Raw genomic sequence first — 25,551 nt, forward strand, 5'->3', positions numbered from 1 at the left:
ACTTCAGTAGAAAAGAGAAAACCACTACTGAATGGCTGTTATGTTCACTGCAGATTGTGGAATGGAAGTCATGGCATGGATCAAAATACTTCTGAAAACCACATTCTGTCACGTTCAGTTTCCAAAGTACTCAGAAATATGGTTGTATTACTACAATATTGGTATTTCATCACCCTAACATGGTGGCGAGACAAAGAAAAGATCAGAAATACAATTCCACATGTCCTTTATTCCACTATAACCAATGAAACGTCCATTGTGCTGCTTCTTGCAACCACTACATGTATGATGTATCCATTTCACAGCATATTTAAGGCTTATTTCATTGTTTTACACACCATGATCAATATACGATTCTACTAGCTGTCTTTCATTTGCATATTAAAATCAATAAAAACTAGCCAGCCTTATGAAAGGCCTAATATGTACTGAGTACTGAAGTATACCATTACAGAGGATTACTGTACAAACCATTTTCAGAAACAGTGTAAATCTTTCAACATTTAGATTGGACAAATGTGTAAAAATGTCAGTATCAAAAGAAGAATCGGGTCCTAAGAGGCTCTTCATTTCCTTTTAGAAGAGAAACTAAAGGAAACACACTGGAGATGATTGAGGACTTTTTACTCAAAAGTCCAACATTAGCTATGATCAGAAAACACGAATACCCAACTGACAAATTACAGCAGTGCACCAAATCATCATTACAAGTTGCTATGCAAATATTCCCCAAACACAATCCTGAAAAGATTCAGTATTTACTTCAAAGTGTTCGTTTTTTTTGTTGTTTTGTTTAAATCTGATCTTAGTGTCATATAGCTTCATTTTTTGTCCACTTGCAGGCAACAAAAAATAAATTATTCAAATACAACTGATGCAACATCCAAAACCAGGAGTGATCGTTTGCATGCATCGGTCATTTTCACAGCATTCCATTTCCCCTTTGTGGTTTTGTTAAGTTAACATTATCAAAGGGTTCAGCAGACGCCTGCTTTGTAGGCCGATTTCTATCCTTCTACAGGCAGGAACACGAGTCGGAGGATTACTAGTCAGGCTGAAGTTGCTTTTTGTACCTTGCTCTCATTTCAGTATTCCCCAAACTGTCTGGCTTTCACAGTGATCGATTCCTGCGATAAATAGCAGCAGTCAGTCCCCCTGAAGACCACAAGCTTCTTGCAGTTTACAGGAATGTCTGACTGAAATACAAACATAAGGCTTTGTTCTTAGTGAGGAATTACAGATAATTAAGCACAACCCCCGAACCAGTAAATGTATGTTCACTTTGAACAACCTAAACTCAGCAGAATTCAGTGTCTTCAGACGGCAAGCAAACCCACTTTATGCTGCCTGGCAGCTTGCAAGACTTGTTTTCATGTGAATCAGCTGTCTTACCAGCCGATCAACAGTTAACACAGCTCTGATGCCCGCTGCTCTCTCTTCCACAGAGGTAGGTTTAATTATTTGGGATGTGTCCCTTTTGTGTTGCTTAAAGGCCAAGGTGCACACATGGCGTGAGACTGCTGCATAGGAGACGACAATGAGAATTTCCGATATGTACCAGGTGCAATCAAAATTTCTGACAGTTCTCTTTTCTTTGTGCAGCAAACCTCCCGGAGCTCCTAGTACTTGGATTGCTCCCTGATAGTCGTACTCTGACCATTTGACTTTCATGGTCCAGGTCAAATCTGGCAAGTAGGACTGTTTGGGCCAAAAATAGATGTGTGTGTTTCCTGTGTGGTGTGAGAAGCAAAATGGCACTGTCCTGTTGGCTTGCACTCAATCTTCTCCGCTGGACGGCTGGATGATTTAACTGTGCTTAAACGGTTATCATTAGGGATGTTCCTGACCAAACATTTACCTAAGTGTTATATATTCTGGACTTTCTCTTTCAAAAAAGACTCAAAAGATCATTCAGTTTCCTGAGAAGCATAGAATGTCACAAGCAGAGATGGGCAGTAATGCGTTGCTTGTAACGCGTTACTGTAATCCAATTACTTTATTCAAGTAATGAGTAAAGTAAGGGATTACTATTGCAAAAACGGTAATTAGATTACCGTTACTTTCCCGTAGGAACGCTGCGTTACTGCGTTACTAAAACCGTGATTTTTGCGAGAATGTCTCATGACAGTGACGTAAGCGAGTGCGACGTTCGTGACAACAGCTGTGTGCAGATCAACAATGGATCATATATCGAGTGCAGAGAGAGTATGAGCGTGCAGCGTTTAAAGCGTGGAAGTACTGACCTTACTTTGAGTTTGATTCCATAAAAAGTGACAAAAACATTAGTGTCCGTTGTGCGTGGGAAGAAAACTTCTTTTTACAGCGAAAAAACCCCTAAACTTCCAAACAAGCACCGAGTAGCTACGACGTAATGGGAAACTCACAGAGAAACTCGCGGATTCTTCCACTGACCGCGGCACACCTGCACCAGGGTAAACCTCCGCCTACCCCACTCCTGCTTTACAGGTGAAAATAGAGCAACAGGACCGCTAGTCTTTGACTTTATTTATTTTCTGCTGTGTTTTACTTGCATCTATTTGAAAGACTGAGTGTAAACACAAAAAAAAAATATTTTATTTTATGTGCTGGAATGTGCAGAAAATAGGTTTAAATATTAAACTAATTTCTTCCAGTCAGTGAATGTTGCAGATAATTAAATTTTTGCTTGATGCATAAAGTTAAAAGATTAAAACTAATAAAACAAGTTTTAAAAAGAGACTTTTCCATTTGATTACATTTTGTATGATGATTATGCAGAAAAAGTAGAATTGGGCTGAAAGATCTATCGCTTTATCACCTATTCAGGTTGTAAATCGTGTTTTTAAAAAGTAACTAAGTAACTAAGTAATTAATTACTTTTGAAAATAAGTAATCAGTAAAGTAACGGGATTACTTTTTTAGGGAAGTAATCGGTAATTAGTTACTGATTACTTTTTTCAAGTAACTTGACCAACACTGGTCACAAGTAATATTAGGACTGTAAGATTACAGGGAAACAACTGCGACTACAAAGTTTACAAATGTGAATTTTATAAGTGCACACACATACTAAGACTAGCAAATGTTTAATGTTTTGCAACAAACAGCAGGAAGACTATTGATGTTTACGGTTGAAGCTAAATGCTATGGTGAGGCTACAAACGGATTTCAAACAGTAAGCCATGTTTGCCTGCAACCTTCTATGAGTTATCAAAGAGCCTAAGAAAATGATGCCACGTCTTTAATTTGCTGCCCACAATCCTTATGTAATATCCACTGAGACCAGCTGTGTGTGAGTGACCAAGTCATTATAACCACACACGAACACCTGCACAACAGCTGTGACTGTAGTGATCGGGGAGTGCCACTGCCATAGTGAGCTGTGCCGTGTCTCAAGGTAAAATATGTATTGCAGGACCAAAGGTCTCCCAGTGAAACACTGCATTGTGATGAGATGATCAATGATTAACTGGTGAGGCCAGCTGGTGCACACGATCCTCTCACCACAATGCATTTCAAACCTCTCTGCTTGAAATTTGTACAACATCTAAAGGAGCAAACTGCTGTAGATGTGGAATGTGCCAGTTGAAGTTTGCCATCATCATCTCCCTACATGAGAGAGCAGCGTGCATCACAGAGAGCACAGAGCCTAAACAAGCTGGGATGCAGTCTGGCCAGCAAAAGAAATATGAGAGGAAAAAAATCACAGTTTTACTTCAAATAAAAACATAATGAAATGTCAGCTAAGAAAATGCAACATTACAGTGCAACCCTGTAATCAACCCTGAATGGTAAAGTTAAAGAAAGGAAAATCTTCATCCACAGTATCTTCAGGTGCAAAACTGATACTTCTTTACCTTGTATAAAAGAATACAAAACTCAACATTGCAAATACTCAGTCAAAAGAAAAGAAGGGGACTCGAGGACCAAACAGGATGAAGGATATGAAAGTGTGACATACAAAAGATAGAAGGAGATAGAATAAGTAGAGAGTGGGAAGGAAGCAAAGATTTGGAGTGGATAATGAATCAAGACTGAGCAGCAGTTAGAAACACTGTCGAGGCCCGGGCTCATTAGCAAAGCAGCTTGTTGTGTCTCGTAGGAGCACCAGCAGGTCTTGAAGAACTCCATATTCCCTCCAGAGGAAACGATGAGGATAATTCTTGAGTGTCTTGAAATGAACCCGGGCCCGAAGTCAAAGGTCCTCAAGAAGTGGAAAGCTCGAAAGAGATGAACTGTTTGAGCCTCTCCAGGTACTGAGCATATAGCTCAATGTCATTGTGGCCGGCTCCCTCCACCCAAAGAGGCTCGACCGCACGGGGACAGCGCTCATACATCGCCAAGCCGTGGGAGAAGTCGATGACCTCGTCCTCTGTGCCATGAATTACAAGCACCGGGGACGCCACCTTGGACACCTTGTCGATACTGAGGAGAAAGAAAAAGACAATAACAGTACAGGGGAACAGTATAAAGAACAGCGTGGGTCAAACTGATGACATCTTTGCAAACACCTGATAGAACTGGCATAAAATCTTGACTTGAGCCACTGTGGTGAAAAACACATTAAATGAAGATCACCGATCTCACGGCTCTGGCAAAATAGCCAAAAATGGTTTTCATCGTAACTCGATACTAAACAGGTGTTTCAACTGCAGCAGCTGAAAATATTTACAACCACAAGCATTATCAAATTCAGGAGACATCAAAATAAATTTAAACTAGGCCAACTTGAGACGTGATTCTTCTCAGTGTGTCAGCCATCGCTTTCAGGAGCTCATTACTGTGTGAGTCTGCAGAGCGATGATAACACAACCGAGACACACGCGAGATGCAGAAAGTGTAAAGCTGAAGAAAGCATCTTAAGCTACTCATTCAGTATAACGTTACACCAGGGCTGGTGCTGCAGGGCAGCAGCACAAACGTCTCAAAGTTCTACCTGCCAAATCTTTTTCTGCTGGGTTTTTCTTGCCACATAAATTACTTAATTTTTTGACACATAAAGTTTGGTTTTCATGAGATACTCAGGAAATACTACTGGCTCTGAAGCAGCAACGCATCAGTGGAGAACGGGTTGTGTTAGTGTGCTTTCTTCACTAATTTAAAATGCATAGAAGAACTGGTGTGTGTGTGTGTGTGTGTGTGTCTGTGTGTGTGTGTGTGTGAGTGTCTGTGTGTGTGTGTGAGAGAGAGAGAGAGAGAGAGAGAGAGAGAGAGAGAGAGAGAGAGAGAGAGAGTGTCTGTGTGTGTGTGTGTGTGTGTGTGTGTGTGTGTCTGTGTGTGTGTCTGTGTGTGTGTCTGTGTGTGTGTCTGTGTGTGTGTCTGTGTGTGTGTGTCTGACAATATAAAATAGTGCAAATACTGATAACAGTGCAAATGTTTGCAATATAAGAAACAAATGAAAAATGTAAACATCTATGTTTAGTGAACTTTGCAGTGTTGCTCTGTGGTGCAGCTACGACACTGTAGCAAAGTTTACACACTGTGTCTACTTGATCCACGTCTGACTCATGAACCCATAATGTTTCCACACCACTCAAGTTTTTTTACCTCTTTTCAACCAACAGCATCACTCTCCTCTCCAAATAACTTCTGCTGAGCTTTCCGAGCTTCCCTCGGTCCTCTTAATCAGCGGTCCCCAACCCCCGGGCCTCGGACCGGTACCGGTCCGTGAGTCGTTTGGTACCGGGCCGCGAGAGTTGAGGCTCAGGTGTGAAATGTATAGTTTTCAGGGTTTTTATCGGTTTTCAGCGTTATTTTGTTATCGTTTTTATCATTTACTCGGTTTTCCTGGGTCTTTTCACGTGTGTTATGAATAAATCTTCTTTTTTTCGGAAGGCGTTTCAGTTGAACAGGAAGTTAATTCTTGACAAAGAAACTGAAGGAAAAAGTGGTAGATTTCAAACAAACCACTACACAGATGTCTACTCAGCAACCTGCTAGTTAGGGGTGGGTTTTTATAATCGATTTATCAATTAAAATCGATTCTGGCTTGGATAACGTGAAATCGATTCATTAAAATCCTGAATCAATTTTTTAATATAAATTAATTTTGCCCGAAATGCCAGAATCTCAGGTGAAACCTCACAAAATTTCAACAACCACCAAACAGCTAAAACAGTAAATGAGAGCAGGAACAAGGATTCTGCACAAAGACGTAAACACACAGCGCGGACCGCGGATCAGAATCAATGGGATGTCGCCTTTCTCACCCGATGGCAAGGACACCGTCGGGGCTGAAAGCCAACAGCTGGCTGATTCTGATCTGTCGGCGGTCCGCGCTTTGTTTTCACGCCGTTTTTGCCTGATTCTAAAGCTGTTAGTTTGATCTCTCTCCAAACAATATTGACTGAACCAGCAGCAAAAGAAGATCCAAACTGCGCTTCACATAAACATCGTCATGAATTCCCTCTGACGTTTAATGTTTTGCTTCCACCACGATAAAATCACACGTCATGCACAGCTCTCTCTCGCTCTTTCTCTCTCTCTCTGTACTTCAAGAACAGTTTCCCGTCTAAAAATCTGTTTTCTGCATTATTCGCTTGCTTGTTACGCACAAGTCTACTGTTGTTTACAGCGCTGTCGGCCGCTGTTTTTTTTTTCGTTTTACATACTTCCTAAAAGAAAATCTTATTTCTGCCGTTCAATACTGAACAAATTTAAACATTTAAAAATTATGCAAAATGCAAAACGCTTAGCCGTGTCTCTAATAAAACCGCTGGAACGTGAGAGGTAACGTTCATATGTTGATTAATGGTTTTCTTTCGTTTTTGATGTACTGCAGAATATTTTTTATAAAATCCCAGGCCAGGAAAAATCACCTTCATGTTTTTCTGTGTTTTATCTTCAGCTACTTTTACACAAAGGTATCTGCTGTGACGCTTACACCTTTGATAAAGTCTTGCGTGTGTCAGCTTCCTTTTTTTAGATACAAAAATATGTAAATGTACTGATCTGAATGATAATATTGCTGACTGTCAAAATTTCCCAGAATCAAATTGAATTGAATTGAATCGAATCGAATTGAATCGAATCATGGAACGATAAGTTAGACAGCTTAGTCTTAGTGAGACAGCTGTATTACTTAAAAATATATTAGCCTCAGCATAAGTCAAAATTTAGAATAGCAGGAGACGGGCATTATCCTGGTTATTTATTTATTTTTTTTGGCATATGTGCTTTTTGTCTTTTTTAGCAAAGAAAAAAATATCTTAAAATCATCAATAAAACCAGGGAGAGAAGGCTTAGCGTTCCCCCATTTAACACAATGGATATGATATTTACTCAAACGTATGATGATGTTAATAATGTCTGATACACCCAATGCTAGATGATCCATATAAAAAAAATTATGATGTAATTCAAATAGTGGCACATCATTAATATTTAGGGAAATCCAATTTTTTAAGTTGCACCAAATACATTGTGTGATAGGGCATAGAAAAAAAAAAGATGTTCTAGGGTTTCATTTTCATCAGTACAAAAAGAACACTGATCCACCTCAAAGCCAAATCTCTTTTTTTAGAAATTCTGCCACAGGATTAATTTTTTTTAAAGTGTGTTTCTTTAACTTTAGGTAGAATAGGCTATTTCATAAATTTTTAGTATGCTTTATCCAGTGTATATGAAATAACTAAATTAGAACCATGCAATGTAACCATTCTGTTGTAACTATGAAATATTTTTGTCTTTGAAGAAACTACTAGCAAATTTCTTATTGCATTTTTATCAAACAGCTGACATTGCCCTAGCAATACATTTGGGAGCACTGATGAGAAATTATTGTATATCATAAAAATTTTAATCAAATGAAGCAGAGGCAGTGGGACCAGTTCACAAAATTTGTTATATTCTCTTTGAGAACAGTTTAGACAATATTTTTCTGAAAAGTCTGGGTAACTTAGAATTACACCGTTATCATCCAACAAATCTGTTATGAATATAATCTTTTTGTTCAAATCAGTCACTCTTGAAAATTGATTTTTGATTAAGTGTTATTACCCTATTATTCCATAAGGTTGAATTATGGGGAGAAGTTGTGGGTAAATCTCATTTTCCCAAAAATGCACAGTCTGTTTTGGAAAGTTTGATATCTTTATGGGGATTTTATTTACCGCAAAATCACATTTCAAAATAAAGTCTAATCCTGTATACTATTTTATTAAACAAGGATCATAGGATGTGGAGCTAAGTAGAGTCTGGCTGTGACAGACAAGATTTTAACCATTTAATTCTAAGGGTGCTATCCATAAATTCTAATTCTGGAGTTTTGATACCACCTTTATTGTATTCCTTCACAAGCTGATATCTTTATATGTAATGGGTTTTATTCGTCCACAAAAATTCGAAAATAACTGTGTTAGCCTTATTAATGCTTTTAGAGGAGATATATAGAGAGTGACAAGGATAAATCAATTTGGAGATGCCTTCAGCTTTAGATAGGATGTTTCTGCCAAAAAAAGCGAGGTCTCTGCTTAACCAGTGGCTAAGTGATTTCTTCATCTCGATGATACAGTTAGAAATATTGGTGTCTTTTCTGCTAATTGGGTTTTTTAGATATTATCAGCCCTATATATTTAACTTTAGATTCAACTCTAACCAAAGCTATTGAGGAGTCAGAGCTTGTATGAATCGGGAGAAGTTCACATTTTTTGATACTGAGAGATAAACGAGAAGCTTTAGTTTTCTCTACCATGTATTTATCTTTCAAAAACATAGATGTATCATCTGTGAATTGACTTATTTTGAAGTCTTTATTAAAAATTGATATTCCTTGTATGTCGTTAGAATTTTTGATTAATAGTGTTAACAACTGAGTTGCCAATATAAAAAGCTTAGGGGAAACAGGACATAATTGCCAAATTCCCTGTTGCACCTTGAATCCATTCCTTGATTCAAGGAAGCTAAAATATTGTTAAGTAATGCGGCTGCTTCACTTAGGCTACAAGCACAGCCGTCCCCAACCCCAAGGTCCTGGACCAGTACCGGTCTGTGAGTCGTTTGGTACCGGGTCGCAAGAGTTGAGGCTTGAGTTTGAAATTCATGGTTTTCATGGTATTTATCATTTTTTTTTATTTTTATATTGTTTACGTGGCACAAAAAAGGTTGTGAACTGCTGTACTAGCAGGTTGCTGAGTAGACATCCTTGTAGTGTTTTGAAATATACCACTTTTTCCATCAGTTTCCTTGTCAGGAAACAACTTCCTGTTCAGCGGAAATGCCTCTGGTTTCAGTGGAGTGCGTGAGTGCATTTCAGTAGTGTGTGTGAGAGCATTTCAGTTGTGTGTGTGAGAGCTAAAATTTCAGTAGTGTGTGTGAGAGCGTTTCAGTTGTGTGTGTGAGAGCGTTTCAGTAGTGTGTGTGAGAGCGTTTCAGTAGTGTGTGTGAGAGCGTTTCAGTAGTGTGTGTGAGAGCTAAAATTTCAGTAGTGTGTGTGAGAGCGTTTCAGTTGTGTGTGTGAGAGCGTTTCAGTAGTGTGTGTGAGAGCGTTTCAGTAGTGTGTGTGAGAGCGTTTCAGTAGTGTGTGTGAAAGCTAAAATTTCAGTTGTGCGTGTGAGAGCATTTCAGTAGTGTGTGTGAGAGCGTTTCAGTAGTGTGTGTGAGAGCGTTTCAGTAGTGTGTGTGAGAGCGTTTCAGTAGTGTGTGTGAGAGCTAAAATTTCAGTAGTGTGTGTGAGAGCTAAAATTTCAGTAGTGTGTGTGAGAGCTAAAATTTCAGTAGTGTGTGTGAGAGCTAAAATTTCAGTAGTGTGTGTGAGAGCTAAAATTTCAGTAGTGTGTGTGAGAGCGTTTCAGTTGTGTGTGTGAGAGCGTTTCAGTAGTGTGTGTGAGAGCATTTCAGTTGTGTGTGTGAGAGCGTTTCAGTAGTGTGTGTGAGAGCGTTTCAGTAGTGTGTGTGAGAGCGTTTCAGTAGTGTGTGTGAGAGCGTTTCAGTAGTGTGTGTGAGAGCGTTTCAGTAGTGTGTGTGAGAGCGTTTCAGTAGTGTGTGTGAGAGCGTTTCAGTTGTGTGTGTGAGAGCGTTTCAGTAGTGTGTGTGAGAGCGTTTCAGTTGTGTGTGTGAGAGCGTTTCAGTAGTGTGTGTGAGAGCTAAAATTTCAGTAGTGTGTGTGAGAGCTAAAATTTCAGTAGTGTGTGTGAGAGCTAAAATTTCAGTTGTGTGTGTGAGAGCGTTTCAGTAGTGTGTGTGAGAGCTAAAATTTCAGTTGTGTGTGTGAGAGCTAAAATTTCAGTAGTGTGTGTGAGAGCTAAAATTTCAGTTGTGTGTGTGAGAGCTAAAATTTCAGTAGTGTGTGTGAGAGCTAAAATTTCAGTTGTGTGTGTGAGAGCGTTTCAGTTGTGTGTGTGAGAGCATTTCAGTAGTGTGTGTGAGAGCTAAAATTTCAGTTGTGTGTGTGAGAGCTAAAATTTCAGTTGTGTGTGTGAGAGCGTTTCAGTAGTGTGTGTGAGAGCGTTTCAGTAGTGTGTGTGAGAGCTAAAATTTCAGTTGTGTGTGTGAGAGCGTTTCAGTAGTGTGTGTGAGAGCTAAAATTTCAGTAGTGTGTGTGAGAGCATTTCAGTAGTGTGTGTGAGAGCGTTTCAGTAGTGTGTGTGAGAGCGTTTCAGTAGTGTGTGTGAGAGCGTTTCAGTAGTGTGTGTGAGAGCGTTTCAGTAGTGTGTGTGAGAGCTAAAATTTCAGTTGTGTGTGTGAGAGCGTTTCAGTAGTGTGTGTGAGAGCGTTTCAGTAATAATGTCCCTTACGGCACCTCATAGAGGTGCGCTCGATTTGCCACACGGAGCAGCGCGAGAGTAAAACACGAGAGAGGGGCTAATAATCGGCTCAGTCATTTTTAATGATCGTTGAAAGCCCAGATCGTAATCGATTTAAAAAAAATTAAAATTCGATTAATTGAGCAGCCCTATGGTAAACCAGTCACATGACCAATTTAAGATGCCATATTAACAAGATGCTATATCAGCCCAAGGACCCTGATCCTCAATTGCTGTGTTGAAAGTGGCTTCAAACCATAAACCAGTCTTTAAATAGTGTTGATAAAAAGTATCCTGGTTACATTGTGATGTTTACTGTGGGAAGAAATGATAAAAACGGCGTCTTTGAAGGAAAGCGCTCGAAAGCACTCTCCGCTTTCCTGACCTGGGTGCACCATGTCGACCAATCCTAAAATCACTGGGAACATGGCATTTGATGGTTTAGGAAGAGGGGGAAGTTTTAGGAGTGATGGCGGCGAGTGAGCAAAAGAGGAAGAGCGAGTTTTGAGACGTGAGAGATTTGTGACATTTAGCGTGTTTGCAGTGTGTAGTTAGTGTGTAGTTTAGTGGAAAGTTTTGTGTTGTGTGTCAGAACAATGAGGCGACTGCTGAATATCACAGTCGCTGTAAACGGTGTCTCCAGGTGGAAAACAGGAGTGATGCACCTGCTGCTGTCAGGCCTGCAGGTATCACGCTTGTGATGAGGTCCATTATCTTATAGTGGACAGAAATGATTTTTTGGAGTGGCACAAATCATTTGTGTGGCATCTTATTTGATACAGAAAAGCTGATTGTTCTGTAAATAGTTTGAAATGGTTATATAAAGAAATTCCTTGGGTGCATTTTTAGGTAAATAGCTGAATTTAACTTTGTTGTTTGCAACACTTGTGTTTAGGTTTTCAAAATGTAGAATTTATATTTGCAGAAACCTTTTTAAAGAGGCAACTGGAAAAGCGTCTGTTTAGCCTGTTGCTAGCATCACATGACGTTTGATAAGCAAAACAAAATGAGGAGACAAGAAACTGCTGTTATAAAATACTTTTTTTGACAACTTGATGACATTTAAATATTACAGAGTCATCACCACACTCTCTACTCTTTAAGGATCTGAGATTACACACGTAGAACAGACATAAACATATCCAGTTATGTAATGTTGCTGAGCACTGCACATGATAAACCTACAGACACAGACTGTAACATTTAAATATTGTCTTTATAATTTGCTCAGATAAACATCCCTGTGTTTAAATTGTGAATCTTGTGAGGCTGTTCGATATCTTTAAAAGGAACCAATAATAACGCCTATCCCCAGCTGTGGCAGAGACTCTTTCACATTTTGGTCAGAAGTGAACATGTGCTGAAACATTTTCTCAGTTAAAACACAAAAAACTAGAAGAGAAGTGGATTTGATCTCAAAATAACACTTCTTTGCTGTGTTTTGCAGTGATGCATTTATCTCTCCCTTTCTCGCTCAAAGAAAAAAAAAAATACTATCGCTAAATTTAACTCTTTAAATTTTAGATTAATATCCATCCATCTTCTTCCGCTTATCCAGGGCTGGGTCGTTGGGCAGAGAAGCCCAGACCTCCCTCTCCCCAGCCACCTCCTCCAGCTTGTATGGGGGAACACCAAGGCGTTCCCAGGCCAGCAGAGAGATATAATGTCTCCAGCGTGTCCTGGGTCTGCCCCGGGGCCTCCTCCCGGCCCACATGACCGGAACACCTCACCCAGGATCCGCGATCTCGTTCTTTCAGTCACTGCCCACAGCTCGTGACCATAGGTGAGGGCAGGGACGTAGATCAACTGGTATATATGCTCTCCCTTCACCACAACAGACCAGTACAGCACCGACCCGTCTGTCGATCTCATGCTCCCTTCTCCCGTCACTCGTGAACAAGACCCTGAGATACTTAAACTCCTCCACTCGGGACAGGAACTTGTCCCTGAGCCGGAGTGGGCACTCCAGCTTTTTCTGGCTGAGGACCATGGCCTCAGATTCGGAGGTGCTGATTCTCATTCCCACTGCTTCACACTCGGCTGCAAACCGTTTCAAAGCTGTTTTTGACGGCTTTTATATTAACATTTTGAGACATTTTAACAATGATAACAAATGACGACTGATGTGTGCCTAAAAACATTGTTGGCTCTGAGAAGAAAGACTGCAGCAGCAGTTCTTACTTTCGTGCCGATGGTAATGCCAAAGGGCAGCAGTTCTCAGACTTTTCACACTGAGTACCACCTGACTGACATTAAAGTACAGTAGTATAGGCCTGATGTTATTTATTTTAACATAAACAGGATGAGTGATTATAATAACAACTGTACTGTATTAAAACATTCACAGCAGGTGGGATATCCGGTCTTTAAGTGATGACGTATGAACCCTGCTTCCGGGTTGAAAACTACTCTGTGTTTTTAACATGTTTTAATGTTTTGTATCTTGTTCTGTTTGATCTAAACAAGCCCCTAAAAACAGTCAATGATTACTGTCAGCCCATCTCGGTTTTTATTACGACTGTTCATTTTAAAAATCAGTTTTTAAAACCTTACGATGTAACTACAGCCCAGCCCATGCAGCAGTATATGAATGACTAACCTCGTATTGTGGATGGATTATCTCAGTTGTTCTCCTGGCTGAAGTTTGGTCCGTTTACAGCATCCTGTGATTGCATTTGTCTCTAACCATCAGGAACCCTCATGTTAACTTTCATCGAGTGGAAAAAAGTTAGCTTGTTTATATTATGCTAACATAGCTGTGTCGCTAGCCACCACGTAGCACATCATTATATACCAGCTAGTCCAACTTCAGTAACCCCACAAACGCCACTGCTGTTTCGTTTTCTGTCTTTAGGCATACCACAGGTTTGAGAACCCTGCAGTCATCGAGTCGGCACAGCGATGGCAACTCAGCAACTCAGCAACCGGCTCTGTAACGTTCCATGTTCTGCAGCTTGCCATTCCTAAATTCTTCCACTTTGCAATAATCTCACTTACAGTTTATCAAGGAACACCCAGGAAGAAAGAAATCTCATTACCTCACTTGCAGTTGCAATGCTGGTATCCTTTTGCAGCACCACATTTGAATTTAGTGACCTCTTTAGGATGACGTGTTCATTTGCAAATGTTTGTAAAGGCCGACTGTATGGCTAGCTGGTTGGTTTTATATACTTTTGTCTATATGGTGGACGTTACTGATACCATCTATGTTAAGATGGTATCAGTAAGCAGGAAAAGACTTTCCCGTCACTATTAACACCAGAGAAAAAGAAACCTTCAAGGGTGTTTTGAACAGTTTTCAGTTTACCAGTCCAATGACAGCACACTCTAGAGAATACAAGAATGAGACTGCAGAGTTTCCCTGGCAGGGTGTGTCTGGGCTCACCCTTGCAGACAGGGTGAAAAGCAAATGTTCCTTTCACATGTCAGAAAGAGTCAATTCTACTGGTTCAAGTATTTGACAAGGACGCCTCCCAAATGATGGCATTACATATTCCATCTGGCCAAGGAGTGCCGTGAGAGTCCCTCAGAGGAACTAGGTTGTGAGTAGAAAAAAATATATACTGCTCCACTTAGCCTGCAAGGCACTGACAAGTTACAAATGAATAAAAAAGATGAATGGATGAATAACACTGTTAAACATTAGGAATAAGTGCAACTAACCTGATATATATCCACTAGACTGCAAGGAAAGACGTTTTCTGGTGCAGCCAATGGCCGGAGAAAATCTTTCAGTAACTATCAACCAATATACAACCAATATAACCAGTATATATCATAAATCAAATCACTGAAAATAAGCTTAAATAAGCTCCTTCACACTGTTCTCACTTAATAAACCTAAACATTATGGCTAAAATCTGGATTTTCTCATTTTAGCATATACCAATGTAAATCTATTAGCAGCAACCAAACCACTGGTGTCATGTTCTACACTGACACAAGGTGACACTAAACATGCTCAAAAAACATAAGCACTTATTTCTATAGTACATGTTTTAATCAATGGGCAGTTATGCTCAGACCACACATCTAATGTTATTGTAAAGTATGACAAAGTTGTGGTTCGAACTCATTTTACATGGTGGGCCACATACAGCCAACTTTATCCTAAGTGGGCCAGGAAACTCCTCTTCCTGTCAGCGTACGGAAGTTTAACTGCACTTTTAATCCAGGAGATATTATAATGTCCAAAAATACAAAAAGAAGTGCAGCTGCAACAGTCTGTCATTTTTCTACATTGTCAACACGATTCACGGCCTTAAATTGGAAGAAATAAATGTATCAAATTTAACTTGTTGCTTAGGGCTGGGCCACATCATACCGTTCACGGTAATACCGGTGTAATGTTGGGCAACGATATGAAAATGAAATATGGCGATAGAATATGGGTAAAAGGCGCATGTGCGGTGCCTTTGTTTACACATGGCGGAAAAAGCATGGCGGCGACGGAGAATGAGAAGAGCGAAAGTGGATCATTGAATAAAACGGATGAACCAGAACTGGTTTGTAAAAATGCTGCAGCTTCACTGGTGTGGAACTGGTTTAGCTTTCGTCCGTCAGATACACAACAAAGCACTATTTTTGGTAGCGCATGCTAGCGGGCCGTCGTTATTACCGTGTTGTTTGGAAAATACGGCGCACTTAAAATCAATCCTTTGATTTTTCTGAAAGTCGACAGAGCCCCTTATAATCCCGTGTGCCTTATGTATGAACTCTGGTTGTGTTTACTGACCTCGAAACGATTTTATGTGCACGGCGCTCGAACATCTGTCAAATGTTTCAGTACGACTTTGCTAAGCTACGAAGCCGCACCGCTTGATGGATTGTTGGAGCATTACGGCTATTGTAGGCGGAGCCTCGCGGAGTGATACGTACTGTGCTTCAACATAATATTACCGTATTGTGTGTGTATAACCTCTTTTTAAGTTTTGTGGATATTATACATGGTTATGCTGAGGATATGTCGGCCAGTTTCCACTGGAAATGCCTTTTGGTTAAACTGTCAGCGAGGAATTTGCATTTGCACTGTTACATTTTTATATAATGTTAATGCACATAAAAACAGCTGCTTGTTTAAGTGAAAATACATTATTAGTGCAAAAAAAACATCAAAGTTGTGGCGTTGTAAAGTGCTATATTTTTATTTTTATTGTGTTCTCTGTCATTTAACTGTTTATTCATTACTTAATTACTATAGTGTAGTATGAATTGCCATGAGAGAGGTCTTTACCTGCAGGAAAAGCTGTAAAACTTGTGAAAAAACAGTTAAAAGTCCCAAATTTATGACCTCCTTCACCTTTGGCCAGATTAGCATCTTTGCCTGGATGATTCTGGGCCCTAAACCTGACATCCCTGGTCTATAATCTTTGTGCTGTCTTATAGTTCCTGGCTAAAGAGTTGGTATTGAGGGCCAATTACTTTAATCAGCCACGTAACTCAGACATTTGTGACTGTGGTTGCTGGCATGGTTTTTGTTCTTGTGATATTACCGTCTCTAAGGCGGGAGTGTAAAGTCTTTCACTGTGCAGGTTAACAGTCACCTGTGCAAGGATGGCAATGCTTCAAATAATGTTAGTTGCCTTTGTGGTAACATGCGTTTGAAACGCTTTGCAGTGTGCACTGTTTTGATTCTTCACACACCTGAGTACAGACTTCACAAACACACTGTCTTGGTTGGCTGCTGCTTCAAACATATCGTGGGTTGTCGGTCTTGCATGCTGCTCAGTAACATTCAATATTTATTATTTACTGCTATTTATGCTTATGTTGGCTGTAGCTGTGGTTTCCCCACTGTGATTTTTCTTTGTGCTTGTTTTAGTTTTTTTCCCAGCAGGTGATCAAACGCTCTCTCTCTCCTCTGTCTTTCTGTTCCTCTCCGGTTGTTGAGCCTCTTCACAACTTCTCTTTTCCTCGTCTTTCACCTTCCCTAGTCCTGTCAGTTTTGAATCTAATAACTTAAAAGTAGTGCTGTCAAAATCAACGCATTAACGCAGATTACGCCGTCATTACGATTAACGCGATACAAAAAATGTAACGCTATTAACACATCTGGAGTGCAGAATGACTCAAAATCCCTGAAATGTTTCTGTCAACGCATTTCGGGCAGTTTGTCTCAGCAGAAGGAATTTTCTTTTCACCGAAGCACTTCCAGCTTAAAATATCACATTGAAGCGAAGCCTACGTTAGTCAGGATGCTGCTAGCACTTAGCTAACGTGTCACCCAGCTTGCGACAAACCACTGACGGAGCATCGGGGGCTCAGTAAGTCGACCTCGGACATATTGATTGATGCCAAGTGGATTGCAACAAACTGCAGACCTGTTAATGTCGTTGAGAACAGGCGCTTTACATCGCTGTGGTTCCTCGTTTCAAGGACTTGAAGCCTCTCCAAGAGTGACAGAGAGAGAGGATAAACAGAGTTTTTTGTTTACATGAAGGTTTAAGATGTTCAATAAACATGTTAAGTTCGTATATTTTCCTTTTTTCTGTTTGCTCACGCAAAATGAAATGTGATAAATATAGAATAAAAATGAATATTTAATTGTGATTAATCAAAATGAATCCACAGTAACCCTGTGATGAATCTGATTAAATATTTTAACAGTTTGACAGCACTAATATATATTATATATGAGTGTATACTTACCTATTAGTATACAGGGTTTTTTAAAAAGTTGTATTCCACAGGAGAGAAGCTGTGTTAATAATCTCTTTGAATTTAAGCATTTAACATTCTTTGTATTTATTCTGCTTCATTATGTTGCATAAATGTCAGTTACAAGCTTAAATATAAAGTTGAAAAAGTGTAATTGCAGCCAGGCTACTGGTCAAGTAATTGCGATTAATCGCGATTAATTACAGAAAATTGTGAGTTAGTTTGTTATTTTTTTAATCTATTGACAGCACTACTTAAAAGTAAAAATAAATAAATAAATAATAAAGATCGAACAAACTACGACAATCGAGTGGGCCGGTATGATAAAAGCTGTATCGATCTGTTGGGTTTTCACTGTGACAGACAATAATTCTGCTACAGTCCAGAGAGGACAAGCAAAATAAACCCCAGAGAACATATTTCACTTGTTGCTGCTGCTTTTTACAAATGCCACTTCTCATAGACCAACACCAAGTTTTTAGATGCCAGCTTGAATTTTCTTTACGTTCCAACCTCTGCTTCAGAGGCAGTCACATGTGACCTTGCAGCCACATCTGTGGCTGCAAGACTGCAGAGCAAATATCTCTGTGCTTCCTTTTATCGTTGTGTTTTAGGTTTTGTCTCCATGCTGACTTTTGATCCTTCACATATATGAGCAACTGTTTTATAGAAATTTAATTCTGGTAATAAATAAATGCATCAGCTATTTCCTTATATTACAGGTGCAATAAAAACTAAGGTGGAGCCTAAAAGTTCATTTAAATCAGGTTTAAGTTTCAACGTTTGTTTGTTTTAATACCTACATACATCACACAAATATGACAAAGAGACTTTTCAGTTCCAGAAACAGAAAGGACTTGAGCTCAGAGTTTTTCTTCTTCTTCTATTAATTTTACTCTTTTCCCTCCTACTAACCGTGAAGCAGTTGCCTGACAGAAAGTTACATTTCTACCTTTATATCAGAGGTTTAACGCATCAGCGTTACAATAAAACTGTAACACTGCTGGTTGCCCACGCTGTGACATGTGTGCATGTTGATGGTCTTTAACACATACCTGGGGAAGGCATCGAAGCAGTAAGTCTTGCGTGTGTCAGGGAAGGCCACGCGTAAGCCCGACATTAGTGGCGAGTGCAGGATGACGGCAGCACATTCATAGCGAGCAGCCAGATCGATGGTGGGCACCGTGCCGATGCTCTGACCGTACAAGATGATATTCTCAGGAGTTACACCATACCTTTACAAAGACACAGAAAAGCCACATCCATTTATACTGTGATGTTACTTAGCATACATAAGGCTTCACACATGAAACACTACATAAACTACCACAGGCTCATTTAAACCATTTAAGCAGTAAGTGCTTAAATTAGACGTTTAAAACTAAAACGCAGTCTGAAGGAGTCACATTTGTGCTGACCCTGGCTGCAAATATGGGTTTTTGCTAAAAATAAATCAAATAAATAAGATGAAGGTTTTACTCTGGTTCTCTTGTTGCTGGCTAAAGTGAGACGGGAAAATCCAGCTGTCAGCTGTAATGTGAGTTTGTGGAGCACTTACTGAACGAGGACTGTTTGGTGGAGAATCACTTTGAGTCAGGCGATGTCTTATTTTTGTGTTCCCTTTTTTTGAACAGTATATAACACAATATAATATATAATATATATTTTTTCAACCTAATCAGCAAAATATTTAGATTCTTATATTATTGTCACTGGAGTTTAGCCTATGTTTGTACATTTAACATTCAGCAGCTTTCTAAATTGAATAGTTTATTTTACAATACAAAGACTTTACCACAGTCAAAATGATTAGACCTGATAGACCCAGGTGCCAATAGTCATCTACTAATCATAAGGTTTCGATCCCTGGGTCTCCATGCCAAATATCCTTGTTTAATTATAGGGATGCAACGATACCAATTTTTTCAAACCGATACGATACCGATACTTGGATCTGAGTACTTGCCGATACTGAGTACAAAAACCGATACTTCTACCACACACACACACACACACACACACACACACACACACACACACACACAAATGCAATGAATTGGAAGACAGATTTTATTTTATTCTCTGCCGATAAAAAATAAAATCTTAATAAAAATGACCACAAAAAAAATTTCATGTGAAAAATAAGCACTTCTGTTAAATTATTGCAGAGTCTCCACATTGTAATTTAACAAAATATCACTGAACTATTGGCACTGTCTCGAGCTTTCAGAATAATAAACACTTCTGTTTATTTATTATATTTCATATCGCGGCTCGAGTATGCTGAGAAGACGGTTCAATCCTATGTTTTCCACAGCCGGCATTGGCTGGTCATCCAGAGCGATAAAATGAGTCGAGCCTCTGTTATTTTAACTGCCCGTGGATTTTCTCTTGACATTTTTCTTCGCTTTTCCAAAACCTGAGTTAGCCTAGCCTTAGCCTAGCTACAGCAGCCTCCAGTTTCTCTTTTTTATCTGGAGCCGCCAGTCTCACTCGCCTAACCCTGTGCCTGTTTAGCGCGGGATGTCCCCCTAGTGGCCAATCTAAAAAACTACAACAGAAATGACAAGCCACCCTCTGATTAATGAAATAAGTTGGTATCGGTTCATGGTATCGGTTAACTTTTACGAGTATGAGTACACACACAATTTACAGTATCGGCCCCGATACCCGATACCAGTATCGGTATCGGTGCATCCCTATTTAATTATCCATCCATCCATCCATTCGCTTCCGCTTATCCTTTTCAGGGTCGCGGGGGGCGCTGGAGCCTATCCCAGCTGTCATAGGGCGAGAGGCGGGGTACACCCTGGACAGGTCGCCAGTCTGTCACAGGGCCAACACACAGGGACAGACAACCATTCGCGCTCACATTCACTCGCACATTCACACCTAGTGACAATTTGGATTATCCAATTAACCTATCCCCACAAGCTGCATGTCTTTGGACGGTGGGAGGAAGCCGGAGTACCCAGAGAGAACCCACGCAAACACGGGGAGAACATGCAAACTCCACACAGAAAGACCCCGGCCTGATGTCGGAATTGAACTCAGGACCTTCTTGCTGTGCGGCAACAGTGCTAACCACCGTGCCACCGTGCTGCCTTTTAATTATTTAATTATATCAGGGTGAATATTGGATAGAAAGCACTTAAACATAGAAAAAAGTGTTTTTGTGAAAGAGTGAGTCTCTCAAGCTGGACCTTCAGTTCACCCCACAGATTTTGACAGAGATTCACGATTCCTTCCACTTTGATTGGATTCCTGGTTCCAGATATACTTGAAGAATGTTTCTTTGGGATGCACGCCACTCCCTTCTTTCTCCAAAAAAGCGTCTCAATGTCCAAAGAGCTCTAGTTTCATCAAACAAAAGGATGCAGTTCCTGTATGGATAATCTTTGTCCACGTTGTCCTCCGTCTTGATGGTGTCTCGCCTGCAAAAGTGGTGTTTTTCTTGGTCTACGACCTCGCTGTCCATTCTTGTTCAGTGTTCTAGTGGTCGTCTTCTTTGAGACTAGAATTCCCAACTTGCCCAATCATTCACTTCTGTTTTGGAATTCTTGCTAGTTTGTTCCCAGTGTCTTTGGAATCCTTTGCTTCCTGCCTCTGCCAGGCCTGTTCTCTTTGAATTTCTTGATTCTCACTTCATTTCTTGGCATTTCATAACACTATTGTAACTTTGTGTATTCATCTCCTGCTTTGTTAGTACCAACAATTCTTTTTCTCAAGCATAAACTCGTTTCTTGTGTTGGAGCTGCACTGCTTTTATCATCTAGTATAAATCTAGATGACAATGAATGTGATCTTGATGTTATCAACCTACTGGTGTATTAAAATAATGACACTATTATGAGATTGATAATAAACTGAACCCGCCTTGCTGTAGTTTCTGCTGTTCTCAATGCTAGAAACATGTTTGCTTTCACTCAACCGGAGCTCACCATCTCAGTAGGCTTAATGTTGTCAAATGTTTTATTCATACGATGCTCCTAAATACGTTTGTATTGCAGGTCTGTTTTTTGTCGTGGGTGAAACACAAAGGAAGCATCGAAGCAAAGAATTTGTGTGGAGCATTTTTTTTATTATCAAATTATTTGAATTAATTGATGAATTGTTGCAGCCCTACATTTAATTACTGAGAAACTCTTTCAGTAACAGTATGACAGTGGATCAAGCATTAGACATGTGACCTGGAAACTGGCACAGCGTTTCCCAGCTTCTCTTCTAAAGTACTGCAGTTCTGACAGAAAACAGTTAGTCTGTCAAGCAGAGGATATTCTGGCTGGCATGTTCTCTCGCCTTCACTCACAATCTGGAAAGGAAGCTTAAAACAAACCCTCCCATTCCCTGACAGTGCTGGGAAACAGAAACTATACCACAGCAAACACACAAAGGTTTTTTTGTTGTTGTTGTCGGGGTTTTTTTTTTTAAAAACCATTCTGTTTCCAAATCCAGCTTTACAAAGGATTTGGAGTAGAGGTGCTGTGTTGGACGTCCCCTATGAAGATATGTCATTGCAACAGCTCTTCAGATAACAGCTTGGGTGTGACTAATCTTTTGGCCTAGACAAGCACTTCCTCTGATAAGCAGCTACTGAACTGCGCGGTCATCCTGACAGCTGATTATGACCTGACACATGGATGGACAAAGTCCCCGCTGGGTGCCATCTGACTCACAACTGCCTGGACTTTGGAGCACCAGACAGCACATTGTAAGGAAAAGAGACTCATCGTTGAGAATGAATGCAACTGTATATCATGGCTACTAAACGATGAAGAACAAAAAAAAAAAAGAAGACCAAGCAGATGGACATTATCAAATGACTTTCATGAGCCCACAGCAGACAATCAAATGTGTTTTTTAAAAAATGGCCAAAAATGGCAGATCTGTTTTAAGACACCCAGTGGAACATCTTGAAAACAAAGCAATTTACTGAAATGACCTGTTTTTCAGGGATAAATATCGGGAGTCAATCAACACTGAAAAACAGCGGTTTAAGAATAAGATCTCTCAACATAAAGTTCTAAAGAATTTGTGGATTTGGTGATTTACTAGGGGTGGGGGAAAAAATGGATACTGTGTAGCATGGTGATATTTTGTTTGCTAATAATGTATGGATACAGGGACAGCAGAAATCGATATTTTGTTACAAAAAGGTTTTTGTGCTCTGACTTCAGAGCATGTTGATCCTTTTTCTGAGCAAGAATCCTGACATTCCTTCACTGTCCAAATGTGTTTAACTTGTTTTTGGCAGCAATAAACATGACAGTTTACTTATTTTAATTTAAGACATGTTTTATTTTAATTAAGTTTAAAACTTTTTTATTTAATGTAAAATTATATTTTGTTTTAATTTACTTTCAAATTCTTCAGTTGCTGAAGGGGCTGCATAGTTTTCATAAACTGCATAGTTCAGAATAGCTATAATTGTACCAGATGGTTGATTCAGTTAAGTTGGACTAGACTGTAATACAAACCGTTCAGTTTGTCAACAATCAAACTGAAATGAGAGAAAGACTGAGTGTGAGACTTTGATATTAGAGAAAATGAATATTGATAAAGTTTACCTTTATGTACAGAATAAATATTTTTATTCATATATATTCATATATATATATATATATATATATATATATATATATATATACATATATATATATATATTCATATATATATATATATTCATATATATATATATATATATATATATATATATACATATATATATATATATTCATATATATATATATATTCATTCATATATATATATATATATATATATATATATATATATATATATATATATATATATATATATATATTCATATATTCATATATATATATATATATATATATATATATATATTTTTTTTTTTTTTTTTTTTTTTTTTTTTAATATATTTTTAAAATTTGCAATAATATCGTATCGTGGGATGTATGGTGAGTCCCACCTCTATGATTTATGGTATGCTGTGAACAATGTGGAAAAGAACGCTTAAGAGCCATAATATCTGGCAGATGTAATGCAGAACCAGCTTCAGCAAAGGTGATGTGGTATCCCCTCTGTTCTTCAACACTGTGATTGATGCAATTAATGCAGGACCTTCAACGGCTGCCGTGGAGTCCAGTTCAACAATGACCAAGACTGAGTCATGAGTGTGTGTATCATAGGAAACGTGCACATTTTGTCAACAAAATACACGTTTTAAGGCAACATTTGTCACCATAGAGACAATGCCTTTTACATCCTCCACTTCCATGACGGTGAAGGACCAACATGGCAATTGTAAAGAAAGTGACGCCCTACTAAATAAAGGAAGCTGTGGCATTACGAATTCTGAATTTAAAAAAGACCTAGTTCAATTCTGCAGTTAGTTTAAGAGAACAAATGGAAAAAACTGACAGAGTTAAGCTGAAAAATACAAGAAACTGCATCCTACTGAAGATATTAAAAAACAAATTGGAGAAACAGAGGGGCGCATTATCAGTGACTACCATTGACGGCAGAGCGGGCTGGTTACGAGCTGGGAACGAGCTCGCAAAGAGCATGCACATCTTTTGCAGTCTGAGCAGTGCAGGGCTGTAGGGCAAATACAAATGAAAGGAGAGATGCAGACTGATGCAACAAAAACCAGTCGGGTGTACAGCATACACTGTGTTCTATAGCACACAGGAGTATTAGCCTATTATGTACAATTAGTAAACTGTTTTGTGACAACTGACGAATTGAAACAAAAGAGCGTGCTGTGTGTGCAACAGCACGACAAAGCATTACCTTTCCTTTTATTAAATGCACAGTGGTGCTGGTCATTAGCTGCAAGCTAACTGGGTAAGGCTGTCATGGGTCTGTAGCTCTGACCACTGTTTTAAGAAACATATTTAGCTTTAAAGTAAGTTACAGCCTTTCTGGAGGACTAAATAATTAACAAATAGAATATATTGGATTTATATTTCAAGCACTGGGAATCTATAATAAGGGGCTCTGGGTCAGCACCATGATGCAAACTTGTGGCCATAGTATATACAGTATTCTGGAGAAGGTCTAAAATGTCACTGTATGTGTGTGCGTTTGTTTTATATGTATAGAGTTTGTTTTTTTTTTAATTATTAATCATGATATAACATTGTCCAGACATGAGGAGGAAACTGACAAAAGGAGCTGTGTGATGCAGTGGATCCCTCACCAGCTGGATTAAAGAGCACAGGTAACGATAACACATGGACCAGTTTTTCATGTGTGGATAATTCAATAACAGACTAATGCAACAGCAGACTGTGCCTTGTTCTCAGATGGACAGCAAATGGAGAGTGACAGTTTAGATGAGGAGATGGAAGAGAGTAAGTCACAGGCGCTGTCACCGATCTTTGCATTTTATTATCATCTCATAACACTTGTTTAATCAGCTACCAGCTCTCCTACAGACTTTTTAATGTCTACAGTGTCAGATCCACACAGCCCTGCCCTCCAGCACCATCAGCACCATCAGCAGCAGCAGCAACACCTCAACAGCAACATTGTACCCATCAGGTAAAACATCGGCTACGTTTGCTTTGCATTGTCCCTGCCTGATGACAGTGATATAGTCTGGTGTGATTTCATATTAGATTCTTGATGAATGTGGGTTGTTGTTATTCTGCCCCTTCTTAGCTTTCAGCACCATCTCTGCTCATGGTCAACTTCACTCCAGCATATTTTCTGATGAGGCGAAAAACTGGAGCATCAGGAAGAACGTGTAAAATGTCTACACAGGCTCTGAATGGGTGAGACATGCAAGTCGGTAACACCATCAATTAATAATCTCAAATAAATGATCAGTTATGGGCCTTTTACAAATGTAATTTAGAAATGACAGTGACTCTTTATTAAGAGTATTAATAATGATCCAATGATTAAGTGATATTAATAATGGAATAGAAATCACTAAATTCTTATCCATTATCTTCCCTATTTGGTGACTGACTTGCTTTTAGAACTAGATTAAAGCACAACTTTCAATTTTCCACTTGCAACATTAGAGAAAATTAGAGGAGTTTTTCCACACTGGCCTCAATTTTCAGCCCAACAAGCTGCTGGTTCGTTGGATCGTTAATCTTCTGAGTTACCAGAGTGACCAGGTTCTGCTTATCTAAAGGAGATTTTACACCTACAACTGTTAAAGATCATTGTGTAACT

At 39.3% G+C, this 25,551-nt stretch overlaps 1 protein-coding gene across 1 annotated transcript in view; it reads right to left on the bottom strand.

Annotated features, from left to right (window-relative positions):
- Positions 1-2,626: 2,626 nt before the first annotated feature.
- Positions 2,627-25,551, bottom strand: part of abhd17c (abhydrolase domain containing 17C, depalmitoylase) — a 32,222-nt gene continuing 9,297 nt past the window's right edge. Inside the window, exons 2-3 of the mRNA XM_006804181.3 lie at positions 18,434-18,613; positions 2,627-4,404 (exon numbers count right to left, since the gene is read on the bottom strand). Of these exons, the coding sequence (XP_006804244.1) occupies positions 4,185-4,404; positions 18,434-18,613 (400 nt within the window). The 3' untranslated portion in view covers positions 2,627-4,184. The remainder of the gene's footprint in view (positions 4,405-18,433; positions 18,614-25,551) is intronic.

This window comes from Neolamprologus brichardi, chromosome 1 (assembly GCF_056152115.1).
Source record: "Neolamprologus brichardi isolate AB-2024 chromosome 1, ASM5615211v1, whole genome shotgun sequence".
Lineage (NCBI taxonomy): Eukaryota > Metazoa > Chordata > Actinopteri > Cichliformes > Cichlidae > Neolamprologus > Neolamprologus brichardi.